The sequence below is a fragment of the Eptatretus burgeri genome, chromosome 10 (genome assembly GCF_056783735.1).
Source record: "Eptatretus burgeri isolate ZD-2024b chromosome 10, Ebu_testis_v1, whole genome shotgun sequence".
Lineage (NCBI taxonomy): Eukaryota > Metazoa > Chordata > Myxini > Myxiniformes > Myxinidae > Eptatretus > Eptatretus burgeri.
The window spans coordinates 23,735,962-23,749,633 of NC_140970.1; the positions used below are offsets into that span (position 1 = coordinate 23,735,962).

Below are 13,672 nucleotides of genomic sequence, written 5' to 3' on the forward strand. Positions count from 1 at the left end.
AGGTACTTTCATCGATTGGGCAAATGATTAGCAGATAAAGAAGTGCAAGGTGTTGGGGTTGGGTAAGAATAATGAAAGTAGTGATGATATAATGCAAGTGGCAATCTTGGAGCATGTCACACAGGATAGCGATATGGGGGTGGTAGTGGATACCGGGAAAGGGGGGGGGGGGAGGAAGCAGACCTTCTCTGTGGACAACTTACAAAGGGTGCTCAACCTTAACTCTGGGTTGTGGTTGCAGAAAAACTATCCAGGCAAGATAATTGTCGTTTACGATGAAGATGAGCGTATTGCCCCAACCACAGCCACCATTCTTTGTGAGCATGGTCTCGAGAACATCTATATGCTTTCTGGAGGTACGCCAAATGTGGGTTGTTCCAAATGTTTGTATAAGTAGCATTATTATGGTTTGCTTTGGTCATTCATTTATCATGACTCTCATTCAACCTGATTCCTTCTTCTGTTCCAGGTCTTAAGGTTTTAGCACAAAGGTTTCCCTGGGGTGGTATGACCACGGGCAATTTGCCCATTTCCTGCCTGCCGAGTTCGGCCCTTGGCTCGGGCCGGAAAAAAAGTCAAAGGAAGTCATGGGAGACTACAAGACCAGTCCAGGCTGCAGGAACACAGTGCCGCTTTAAACAAGATGATTTGGACCTCATTGCCCAGCAGTTGGAGCAAATCATCGGATCGGATCTGTCCAGTAAGTTGAGTACTAATCTATCTTGGTTGGTCAACTTGATGGCAATTCATTGTATGTATGATAGTTTTGTGAGGCTTGAGCACACTTGTAAAGCAACAACAGATATGTGGTTTTATCTGCTGTTGCTTTTGCAGGTTTTCCTGTGTACTTTCCCATCATCAGCATGGATGAGGCAATCCCCACATCCCCACTATCCTTTTCTGTATTTAAAAGCTGATATTCATGTCATGGGCTCACCAAAAGGTGGCACAATTGTACGACGTTTGCACTTTGTTGCAACGTTTGTGATAATATTATGAATACCTGATTGACCGAAGAAATAATACATGAAGCCCTGAAATTGCATAAATACCTCTTAGACTTTGAACTTTTGAAAAAAAATTCAGTCGATTTTTACAGGTGTTTATGCAGCAAATCCAAAATACATGCAATTTTGAAGGCAGGCTCAATTTCTCGATTCATTACCTCCGCCACCAAAGGTGGAAGGAGGTTATGTTTTCATCCCTGTCTGTCTGTTTGTTTCTTTGTGTGAAGGATATCTCAAAAAGTTGTGGACGGATTCGGATGAAACTTTGTTGGCAGGTTGGCTGTGTGACAAGGACGAACTGATTATATTTCGGTGAAGATCCAGATCCAGATCCGGATCCAGCGACTAGAATTTTTTCAGTGATTCTTTACCATTGAGATGGGGTCATAAACGATATATAGTACGATATCTCAAAAAGTTGTGGGCAGGTTGGGTGTTTGATAAGGAAGAATTGATTCAATTTTGGTAAAGATCAGAATCTGGATCTGGATACGAGGATTATTTAATTTATAAAGTGATTCTTCACCATTGAGAGATTGGGCTGAACCGATATATAGCACGATATCTCAAAAGGTTGTGGTCGAATTCGGATGAAACTTGGTGTACAGGTTGGGTGTGTCACAAGGAAGACGTAATTCGATTTAGTGACTATCTGGATCTGGATCTGGACACGAGAATTATATAAATTCTTCACCATTGATAGGGCCAAAAACGATATATAGCATGGTATTTCAAAAATGTATTGGGCCCGATATGTTCTCGTGGATCAGGCATTGCGTGGCAGAGGTATGCACTCTACCGAGTGCCCTTCTAATTTTTTTATTTTATTGGGCAGTTACAGTCGTGATATTGCTGTATGCTTTTATTAGTACAGATGGTTTTACTTAATGTTTTAACCTGCTCTTCCACTTTTTGACCTCTTGGCATCCAAACATTTTGTCATGGAAAGTAACTCTGTGCACTTTGTTTCTGATCAAATGTGGCACCATATCTCTTTCATCGTAGTTCATTGATTCAAAGTTTGATACTAAAAATGCTATTTTGCATGTCAGAATACACACACACACGCACGCACGCACACACACACACTCATTACCGAGCATAGTGTCTGATATAGCAGTCTTGGAAAGCATTACATTCCTGAATTGGTCGCCACTGATGCAGGACTGCAGGATACTCGAGGGAACGTGCAGAAATTTGCCAGAAATCAAAAATTATCCACCCAATAATGATGGCAGATGGGACACGTAGTTTAATGTCCTTCTAATGGATGGCACACACATTGATGTGTCTCCCTTCCTGCAAACACCAGGATGACAGTTCATAGCTGGGTCGAGATTCAAAGCCAGGCTAGACAGCTCGGAGGTCAGTATGCATACCTCGAGGCTACTCTGCCAGCTCGCGTTTGAATCGCAGCAACATACATTTGCCTTTTTGCTCAGAAACTTCATGGGCCTTTGCCTCATCAGGTGGTGAAAGCTGTTCATATTGAGCTTCCAATTGGAAATTAATGAAATTTGCTATCTCATTAAGCTTCTCTGTTTGATGAGCATGTTGAAATATATTGCACCCCGTTTGCATTCCCTTCTGTGATCACTGACGTTTGTAACATCACAACCATGGTGAACATAACCATTGGGAGGAGGACTTCAGTGAAGTGGTAAGCTGGGGGGGTTTTTGTGGGGGGTTGGGTTCGTAAAGTATAGCCAAATATTTCACCCATAACACAAGCAACGACGTGGTGTTTTACCTACTAAAAGCCTGTTGATAATTTTAATTTTGACAGCAAGTAAGAATACATTCTATATATCCCCCCACCTTCGTTTTATTTTCCCTCCCATTAGCAAGCCGCCTTAGCAGAATTTCCACGTGCTCTGCTTCTTCCATATCCTCCCTCGGCAGCCGGACCGGCAAGAGTTCTCTATCGACGGGCAGCTGCCCACGCGCACACTCGCACACCACCAGCATCCACACCAGGGCCTGGAAGTGATGTTTTCTTAAAATCATATTGACCTTTGTTATACCTGCCAGGAGCACTTTGTAATGCGAACAAGTTTGATGACATAATTATTATTATTGTTATTAATTTTTTTTTGTGCTATTGATTTTGCTGTGAACATTGAAATCTCTTTATTGGGTGAAGATTATAATTATTAATGGTAAAGGAGTTTAAAGCAATCAACAAAGATGAGTTTAAACAATTAGGGATGTCACAAAATATATTTTTATTACAAAATGCTCGTTTTGACCATCGTTGTGACGGATACTGTTGCATCAGATACATTTATGTATTTTTTTGTATGTATGTACACTACCGGTCAAAAGTTTTAGAACACCCCCGTTTTTCCAGTTTTTACTGAAATTAAAGCAGAGAACAAATAAACAATTGCAGATAAAAAAGAAATCATGGAATCGTTTTGTTGAACAAAATTTAATCTAAATTTTTGACTCATCAAAGTAGCCGCCTTTTGCAGATATAACAGCCGAACATACTCGTGACATTCTTTCCACAATGGAAATCAAATATTGTTTGGAAAGTTCTTTCCAACACTGTTGCAGAAGTTCCCACAAATGTGTTGCACTTGCAGGTTACTTTGCTTTCACCCTTCTGTCCAGTTCATCCCAAACCAGCTTGATGGGGTTTAAGTCTCGAGACTGTGCTGGCCATTCCATGATTTGAAGCCAACCGTCTTATTTTCTTCGAAGGTAGTTCTGACATAGCCTGGATGTATGTTTTGGGTCGTTATCTTGCTGTAGGATTAACTCCTGACCAACAAGGTGTTGCAGAATGCAGTGGTATCCCTTTTGGTTCAGGGTGCCAGTCACTCTGTGCAAGTCACCGACTCTAGATCCAGCAAAAGAGCCCCAGATCATCACGCTTCCTCCTCCATGTTTGACAGTTGGTGTCACACACTGAGGAACCACCTTTCGCCAACTCGACTGCGTACAAAAACCCTGCCTAATGAACCAAAGATTTCAATTTTTGAATCATCGGTCCATAAGACCTTCTTCCAGTTTTCAGTAGTCCACTGGTGGTGCTTCATGGCCCAGGCAAGCCTCTTTTTCTTATTTTGCCATCTTAGCAATTTCTTTCTTACTGCCACTCGACCTGTCAAACCTGCAGCTCGAAGTCTTCTCTTCACAGTTGAAACTGAGACTTCCTTACTTTGACCAGTGTTAAGCTGTGCTTGAAGCTGCTGTCTTGTGAGCCACCTATCACGCAAGCTGTTGACTCTCAGAAACTTGTCTTTTGATTGTGTTGTAGCTCTGGGTCTGCCAGATCTCTTCCTGTCAGAGTTTCCTCCAGTTTCCAAGTGTCTTTTGATGGTGTAGGAACCTGTACTCACTGACACCTTGGCTTGTTTTGCAATTTCTCCAAAGGAAAGACCTACACTTTTAAGGGTTATAATGGTCTGTCTGTCTTCCTTTGTTAATTGTATTTTTCTTACCATTATGATAGCATTATACTACTTCCTGCAGTGTAATATTGTCCAAATAATGCTTCAGAGGGTGCAGCAACACAGGCTGTTCCAACACTGCTTTTATACAGACAGAGGGTTTGTAACTAATCAACAAAAGTTGGAACACCTGAGGAATTGTTTGCATCAACTTTCAAGGCTTAACTTGCTTCCATTGCTGCAGAGCAGCTGTAGTTGCTTACCCATTACTTGTTCCCTGAAAAGGGTCTTTTTAACAACTCCGAAATTTACATTCTTTTTCAGTTTTTTTAACCTCTGGCAGTTTTCCGTTTGGCTTTGTACCATTTCAGGTTATTCACTGGACTTGAACTGCTTAAATTTCAGTAAAAACTGGAAAAATGGGGGTGTTATAAAACTTTAGAGTGTGTGTGTGTGTGTGTGTGTGTGTGTGTGTGTGTGTGTGTGTGTGTGTGTGTGTGTGTGTGTGTGTGTGTGTGTGTGTGTGTGTGTGTGTGTGTGTGTGTTTCATCATATTCCACATTGGCCTTGCATTTCACTCTTAAGTTTTTACCTCTTTGTAAATATTTTTAAACCATTTATCGTTTCATTTTAACTTTTGTCCAGTTATTTTTTTTTTTTCTCTAATGTCCACACTGACATTTTTGCACATATTTACTCGTTGATTGCAAAGTGTGAAAGGAGCTTTCATCATAGCAACGGCTCTCTCCTCCCATTTTAGGCTTTCATTCTCATTTTGGGAAAAGGATCTTTAGACTTTAGACTTTAATCCCTACCCCACCAAATTTCAATGCAATCTCATCTCCTACCTCACCTTCCCTTCAAGGTACAATCTTGGATATCCCTCTCCCTATCATGGTCTCTGTTTTGTTCCTCATTATGCTCTATACTTAGATTAATGCCCGGTAATTGAAGAATTTTTGTTGTGGTTCGTCTTCTAGTTTTCGGTGAAGTTTTCTTTGATTCAATGAAGGTACAAGCTGACCCTAAAACTTGGTGTGGTCAGAAAGGGGTGGCTGCAGCTGTGAGCCGTTCAAAATGTTTATTCGGTTGTGATGTTTTGTATATTTTTGTGCACATTCTTAATAAACTCGGTGTTCCAAGTATGATTTTTTTTAAAATTTCCTCTATTTTGGGTGATTATACATCTTTCATTTGCAGCACAAGGCTGTGGGGTAGCACCACTGACAAAGGGCGCAGTTGTGCCCTCTGTAAGTTGAGGCAGGAATTTGGAATTTATTCAGGGTGCTGTCGATAGCTCACCCACTCTTCACAAAGGACAATGGGTTATTTAACATCCACCAACTAATGCTGGTAGACGAGACGCCCAATTTAACGTACATCCAAGGGACCACTCACATTGATGAACCATCCTGCCTGTGAAACACCAGAATGACCGTTTATAGCTGGGTCGAGATTCAAACCCTGGCGAGACAGCTGAGAAGCGAGTGTGCGTACCTCGAGGCCATCATGTCGCCCTGATTGGATATGTTGAATGTTTTTTTTCTTTATTTACATTTTTGTATTCGTGTCTTATTGATAGCAACCATTGTGCTCAATATCCTTCATCTTCCTTTGGGGCCCAGTTTTTCTCAGTGGTTCATAAACTTGATGTCAGTTGTTTTTATCCCCTGCCGCGTGGCGGAAGGGGGATATTGTTGTCACCCGGGTCATCCGCCCGTCCGTCCGGCTGGCTGGGCGTCAACATTTATAGCTGTTAGTGCGATAACTCATAAACTGTTCGCCATATCGATTTGAAATTTGGGTCACATGTAGCACCTGAAAAGGAAGAACCCTATTGATTTTGGGTGTGGCCGTTTCCAAGATGGCCGATTGGTTCAATGGCGGGGGATTCCCCATCTCTGATGGGTATATTTATTTATTATTGTTCAGTCGCCAATGCTGTCGCTGTTGAACGTTATTTATTACTTACGAAATATATTGATCACTTCAGTCCTCTGTTTGTGTGTTTGTTTGTAGGCACGATAACTCGAACGGAAGAAGCTACCAATGTCAAATTACATCACGTGATTCAGGCGGGTGATGGCTAGCGCTGATTAGATTTTGGTCACAGTGAGGTCAAACATTCGATTTTTGATGGTTTGGTACAGAATCATCGTATAAACTTCTGGTTTGCGTCGCTACCTTCGCTGGAGACAGGTTTTATTAGACAAGGTCAGAGGTCAAGTTGACGATTTCGTAAGTACCAGTCTATGACTGCTTGTTTATTTGTTTATTTTCTCCTTTTCTCCCTTTTCCCATTTTTACCCTCGCCGAAAGATAGGGAGTTGTGTTTGGGTCCATTTGTATGATGTCATAGGTGCCTTAATTATGATGTCATAATTACATATGTAGAATGCTACATCTGATGAGTAATAAAATTTTTGAGGGTTATCTCGGGATGAAATGGTCCATACAAAAATTTTTTATGATGCCATCGGTCACATGATTCGACAGCCATATTGGTTTTTTTTAATAAAAAAAACCTTCAAAAATCTCTGAAGTGGCTGAACAGATCGAGGCGAAATTTACACATATGACCGCCTATCCATGAGGAACAAAAGGTTCACACATATGATGTCATTGGTCACATGGTTTGGCAGCCATATTGGATTTACCCTAAAACCTATAAAAAAAAAATCCAAAATGGCTAGACAAATCGAGGGAAACTTCACACAAATGTTCGGCAAGCCAAGGGTGTACAAGTTGAAGGAATAATTGATAGGTCACATGTTTTGGCAGACATATTGGATTGAAGAAAATATTAAATGTTTTCTCTGGTACAGCTTTATCAATCGATGTGAAACTTCACATTTATGATCAAGTAGTGACGGTGAATACATATTTTAAATTTCAATTTGATCGGACACATGGTCTGGCAACCAGAATTATTTAATTTTTTGATGTGGGTTCTTGTTTTTTTTTTTTCAATTGAATACAGCTCACTTGGTTGTGCCTGGATGAGTTTAAGGGTAGAGTAGTATCAGCTAAAATGCAAATCCTATCCAGGTTGCTCCTGATGACTTCATCTTTGCTTTTTGCTTGTTTGGGTTCCTTCTGATGACTCCAATACAGGACTGCACCAATTTGGTATTCAATTTTATTTGAATTGAATTTATCTTGATCTCATTCTAAATTCAATTGAATATAATGAACAATAATTTTTTTTTTTAAACGTAATGGGTCAGGGTGAGGTGTTCGATCAAAGTAGGACATCTTGGCACCCGGTCATCACTGCCAGCAGTTATAATGTGGCAGTTCTAATTACATAACAAACCAGTACACAAACACCACACAAAAGACGTCCTGGCAAGAGTCTGCAATCTCTATCTCTGATTGCTCTTTTTCTTGTTATTTTTATTTATTTTTGCTTTCCCTTCCACCTTCACCCCCCTCCCCCTCTTTGGATGCCATAACGAATCTTACTTGCTGAGGGTGGGTTAATTGCAATTAGATCTCCTCCAGGTAAATGAAAAGCCAAACAATAAACACGTAGATAGGATTTGTTTTAAGAATGTAGGCAAGCCAAAATAATTTACAAGTATCCAGCAACACTGATGGAAGGGAGTATTTCAGTAAATCGTGAATAGTTGAGCAGGTCAGGTAATTGATATATCTCGGATGTATAATGACAATGTCAGATGTGCTATGGTGAGAGGTAGAAATGCAATGAGAAAAGCTGCATTGAACAGAGGAATAAAGTTATTGACGAGATCTGAAGTGGCTTGTTTTAAAGCAATGGTAGCCTGTTATATTTTTATGGTGTAGGTGCTGAAATATTGACACTGATTAAGGATGTCAGACTTCTCGAGAGTTTTCAGATGTGGGTTTATCGACAAGAAAAACACACTTCAATTCATGTATGCAGCATGTGGTGCTGGTTTGTATCATTGTTCGGGAGCCGGCGATAACTCGCCGACTCTTCACATAAGACACCTGCGGCTCTTTGACATCCATCAACTAATACTAGTCGATGGTTTAACATCGATCCAAGGGACAGCGCACTTTGTGATGCACCATCCTGCTTGTAAACACCAATGGAGCAGTTTAATCAATCAATCGGGCTGGCAATCAAACCCAGACTAGAAAGGTCAAAGGTGCACCAAACCCGACAAAGGCACCACCCTGCCAGGACAATATCATCTTGATGTCACAAAAAATGCAAATGAATCGTTTTGGTGCTTATGGCAAATATGGCACAATAAAACAGGTGTTCAAATGATAAACAAGAAAAAGAGCAATCAGAGATTGCTGACCTACGCCAGGGTTTATTTTGTGTGGCGTTTATGTATTGGTGTGTTATGTAATTAATAAGAAACATAATTAGAACTGCCACTTTATAACTGCTGGCAATGATGACCGGGTACCAAGACGTCCTGCTTTGATCGGACACCTGACTCTGTCCCATGACGTGTTTTTTTTTAATTATTATTCATTATTCAATTTAATTTAGAATGCTATTAAATAAATTCAATTCAAATCAAATGGAAGACCAAATGGGTACAGTCCTGCATTGGCGTAATCAGAGGGAACCCAAAGGAGCAAAAAGCAAATATGAAGTCATCAGGAAGAGGCATTTCAGCTGCTGCTCCTCTACCCTCAAACCCATCCAGACACAGCCAGGTCAGCCATATTAATTTTTTTTTTGAATCAAAAAATATATAAGAACCCTTATCAAAAAATTAAATAACTGGCTGACAGACTGTGTGTCCAATCATGTTGAAATTTAAAACATGTATTCCCCTTCACTACGAGATCATAAATGTGAAGTTTCACATCAATTGATTAAGCAGTTCCAGAGAAAACCTTATTTAATATTTTCTTCAATCCAATGTGGCTGCCAAACCATGTGACCTATCAATTATTCCTTAAACTTGTACACCCATGGCTTGGGGAGCATTTTGTGACGTTTCCCCTCAATTTGTCCAGCCCTTGATTGGACGTTTTACAAATTTTAGTAGTTGCTGTTTAACAAATCGTTTTGAGTTTGATGAAGCAGTGTCAGATTTGGTGCTAGACTTGAAGAAGGCATTTGAAAAGGTACCACATCGAAGGTTGTTTGCCAAAGTGAGGGCTTGTGGAGTGGCTGGTCAGGTCCCTCTCCTCTCCTCCTCCTCCTCCTCCTCCTCCTCCTCCTCCTCCTCCTCCTCCTCCTCCTCCTCCTCCTCCTCCTCCTCCTCCTCCTCCTCCTCTCTCAGCCTGTGGTTGCTGGTTGCATCATTGGTTGGGATGCCGCTGATGCAGTTTCCCCCTTACCAGTACACTTGTGCTCATTTCGCCGACCTCGGAAGGATGACAGGCTGAGTCAACCTCCTGGTGTATTTAATTCAGCGGCCATTGGGGCTTGAACTCAGGACCCTGGGATCCCAAGCCGCCACCCTAACCACTAAGCCAACACCAGGCTTGGTCAGGTAGCTAATTGGATTGCAAACTGGCTGAGTGATAGGAAGCAAAGAGTAGCTGTGAGTGGGAGGATGTAAGTAGTGGCGTACGTTCGGGATGAGTACTCAGATCATTGTTTTTATTATTTTTAAGGTATACTATTCATTATTTTTAAGGGTAGGACTTTTTTTTTACTATATCAACGATTTGGATCATGGGGAAATGAGTAAGCTTTCCAATTTTTCAGATGGCACAAAGCTTGGGGGTGAGGTGGATATCAGAGGGGGTGGTGATCAGATACAGGAAAGTATTGATACTTGTATAGATTGGGCAAAAGACTGGCAGATGGAATTTAACCTGAGCAAGTGTAAGGTGTTGGGGATGGGAAAGAATAATGAAAATAGGGATTACAGGATGCAATGGGTAATTTTGGAGTGTGTCATACAGGAGAAGGATCTGGGGGTGGCAATAGATTGGCAGGTAAGCAGGTAGCACAATGCCAGGCAGCTATAGGTAGAGCAAGTAGGGTTTTAGGTTGTATTCGGAGGGGGATCAATTATAAATCAAGAGGTGTTGTTAACATTGTACAATAATTTAGTGAGGGCACATCTAGAATATTGTGTACAGTTTTGGTCACCACAGTTCTGGAAGGACATATGCCATGGAGAGGGTTCAGCGCAGGGCTACTGAATTGATTCTGGGCCAAGCTTGACTCAGCAATGAGGAACGGCTGAAGGAGACAAGGCTTTATTCACTAGAAAGGAGGCGGTTATGAGGAGACATGATAGAGATGTTTAAGATAATGAAAGACATAGATAAAATAAGCACTGATGAATTATTCAACAGAGTAGACAGTGATAGGACCAGGGGCCATAGCTTGAGAGTAAAGAGGAGAGTTAAGATGGTAGTAAGGCAGGGGACTTTCACTCAGAGAGTAGTTAATGCATGGAAAGGTAGTGGCAGCAGAAACCGTAGATAAGTTTAAATTAGAATTAGATAGGTACCTGGAAGTTATGGAGATGTTGATAAGACTTTTAGGTAGTTTGAGCATTGATGGATGATTGTGTATGGAGTGCTGTTGGTGGGGTCTTGTCAAGGGGGTTGTGTTGTTGATGATGCGTGTTTTCAACCAAGTCCCCTGAGGGGAAGAAAGGGAAAAAATAAATAAATACAAAAAAAATATTTTTTAAATACAAAAACTACATAAACTACAAAAAAGATCTTTCCTTCATTAAAAACTTTTTTTTGCATTTTCTTCTTTGTATCTTGTGTGGATGGGTTGGTGTGGTGTTTGTGCAAGCATGATGGGCTGAATGGACTCCACCTGTGTTGGATTTTCTTGTTATTCCTTGTTCTGGAGAAGATTTTTTTATGGGTTTTAAGGTATATCTGATATGTCTGCTGAACCATGTGATCTGTGACATCATTTGTGTGAACCTTTTGTTCCTCATGGATAGGCGGTCATACGTATAAAGTTTCCCTTCAATCTGTTCGGCCACTTCGAAGAAGAATATTTCTGAAGGATTAAAAACAAAAAAACAATATGGCTGCCGAATCACACGACTGATGGCATTATCAATTTTTTTTTTCTTTTCTGTAGACCATGTTATCCTTAGATTACCCTCAAAAATTTTCACAATTATCAGATGTAGCATTCTACATATGCAATTGTGACATCATAACGAAGGCACCCATGATGTCATAAAAAAAAATCACACTTATTCCCCATGAGGAGTACTTGCTATGTGCCAAGTTTCATTTTTTTTCCTTGGTGCTGTTTCAGAGATACAGAGGTCCAGTTTTTTTTTCCGTTTTTCCAACATGGGTGCCACACCATGTGACCTATGATGTCATAATTATCATTAAAACATTCCACATGAGTAGTCGCACCGATGGTGAGAATTCCGTCTCAAAACAAGTGGAAACAACAATGGTTAGAAACTAGCGGTTGCAGAGAAAAACACAAAAGGACTGTGCAGACAACAAACAAACGGACCCAGACCCAAACGCAATTCCCTCTCCTTCAGCAAGGGTAATAAAATGGAAAAAGGACTATGACGGAGGAAAAGAAGGATTTCTCTTTACTCGCTGGACAATGTGAGAGTTTATGGGAAACTGAAAAGAGAAGCACATAATATAAAGTAACTTGGGGAAGGTGCAATTGTGCCTGAATCTGCCCTTTGGAAGTGGTAGATACTCATAATACGTGCTCGCCGAATAGTCAGCGTTATTAAACCTGAAGGGTTTCCTGGATCAAGGGTTGGGGTTGCAAGAAAGAACATTTGCTACGTAATAAATACATGGACTGGGAGTTTAAAATAAGATACGCTAAGGCCAAATAAATTAATAACAAGCTCGAATGAGCTAAGATCCTCGTCCTCTTTATGATGACGTCATAAAAACGAATATGACGTCATTGTGATGTATCAGGTTTGCGATAAATTATCTGTGCTCATGTCCGGCTTGATTCCCACAAACAAAATTCAAAGAGCTTGCCTAGTTTCAGAGATAATGGTATAGGCGATTTCCATTAGTGGTGATATTATGACGTCAACTTTTTTTCTTGGAGGAATTTTCAAAATCGGAGATGGTTACCGTCTGTGCAGGCTATTTTTACATATATATGCCACGTTTCAGGAAGTTTCGATGAAAACTAGGCTGTGAAACAAATGAAACAAAAAATGTCAAAAAATAGGAATGACGTCATAAAAATTGATACGACGTCATAGTGATGTATCATATGTGTGGTAATTCATCTCTGCTCATGCCCTGTTCGATTCCCGCAAACAGAATTCAAAAAGCTTGCCTTGTTTTGGAGATAATTTTTTAGACGATTTCCATGAGCCGAGATATTTTGACGTCATAACTTTTTTTCTAGGAGGAATTTTCAAAATCGGAGATCGTTACTGTCTGCGCAGGGTATTTATACATATATACGCCAAGTTTCAGGAAGTTTCAATGAAAACTGTAGGCTGTGAAACAAAAAAGTCCACAAGAACAACAACGTGAGTAAGACTTAGAGATCTTCCATGAGGATCTAAAAATCCAGACTTTTTTTGTTGTTTTTTTAAAGGAAGGAGGCCCTTTTTATTTGTTACTTTGCTGACGGGAATATTAAGGTGTAGGAGAAAGAGGGAGGGAGAGAGGTGGATGGGAGACAGGGGGGAAGGGGGTGTTCTGGACATGCGTTTGATGGGACTTGAGGGAAAGCGGCGGGGTCGGAAGAGATGGTCTCCTTGTGCTGGTGTTGGTACAGGATTGAACGAAATTGGGTACGTTCAAGCAGGACATACGAAACAATGCCTAGACCCTGCACAGAGAGGTCCATGGGTGGTGAAGTTTCTGCGAAAAAGCTGCGCCAGTGTTCGTGACTTCATTTAATTTCCACAGATACCATAAGCTCCAGAATCTCTTAACCTGTGACGAATTGCTGAAATGATCCGAACAGAAGTTCTGACTGCTAAAAAAGAAAAAGAAAAGAAAAGCTTTCATTTGTCCAAGTCGCATATTTGGGAGGAGGATAGAATGATGGAAGGGAAGGCAGCGCGAGGGGAGGGGAAGGCAGTTAAGTTGTTAAAGGTGAATTTTTTCAGATGTTTTTTTTTTCCTCTCCACTTTGTTTTGATACATTTTGTATCTTCTGTTTCCTTTGTTAAATTTGACGTAGTAGTCATCCATGAAGACATGTGTATCACTTGGGTGATGTGTTGGTCGCGTTTGCGTTTACTCGAGCTGGTATAACATGAGTGCATTTGTTGAAAACAGGAAATATGTAAATGTATCATTTATACACTAAATGTTACATAACTGGACTTATAATTGTCGTGATATTTTTGGATAAAAACG

General features: G+C 40.6%; 1 protein-coding gene across 4 annotated transcripts in view; it reads left to right on the top strand.

Moving 5' to 3' along the window:
- The window catches only part of CEP41 (centrosomal protein 41), a 33,624-nt gene extending 28,074 nt beyond the window's left edge, over positions 1–5,550 (top strand). For all 4 annotated transcript variants that reach the window (XM_085897430.1, XM_085897432.1, XM_085897431.1 and 1 more), the window contains exons 9-11: positions 242–356; positions 470–700; positions 2,852–5,550. In XM_085897430.1, the coding sequence (XP_085753556.1) occupies positions 242–356; positions 470–700; positions 2,852–2,997 (492 nt within the window). In that variant the 3' untranslated portion in view covers positions 2,998–5,550. The remainder of the gene's footprint in view (positions 1–241; positions 357–469; positions 701–2,851) is intronic.
- The last annotated feature ends 8,122 nt before the right edge of the window (positions 5,551–13,672 follow it).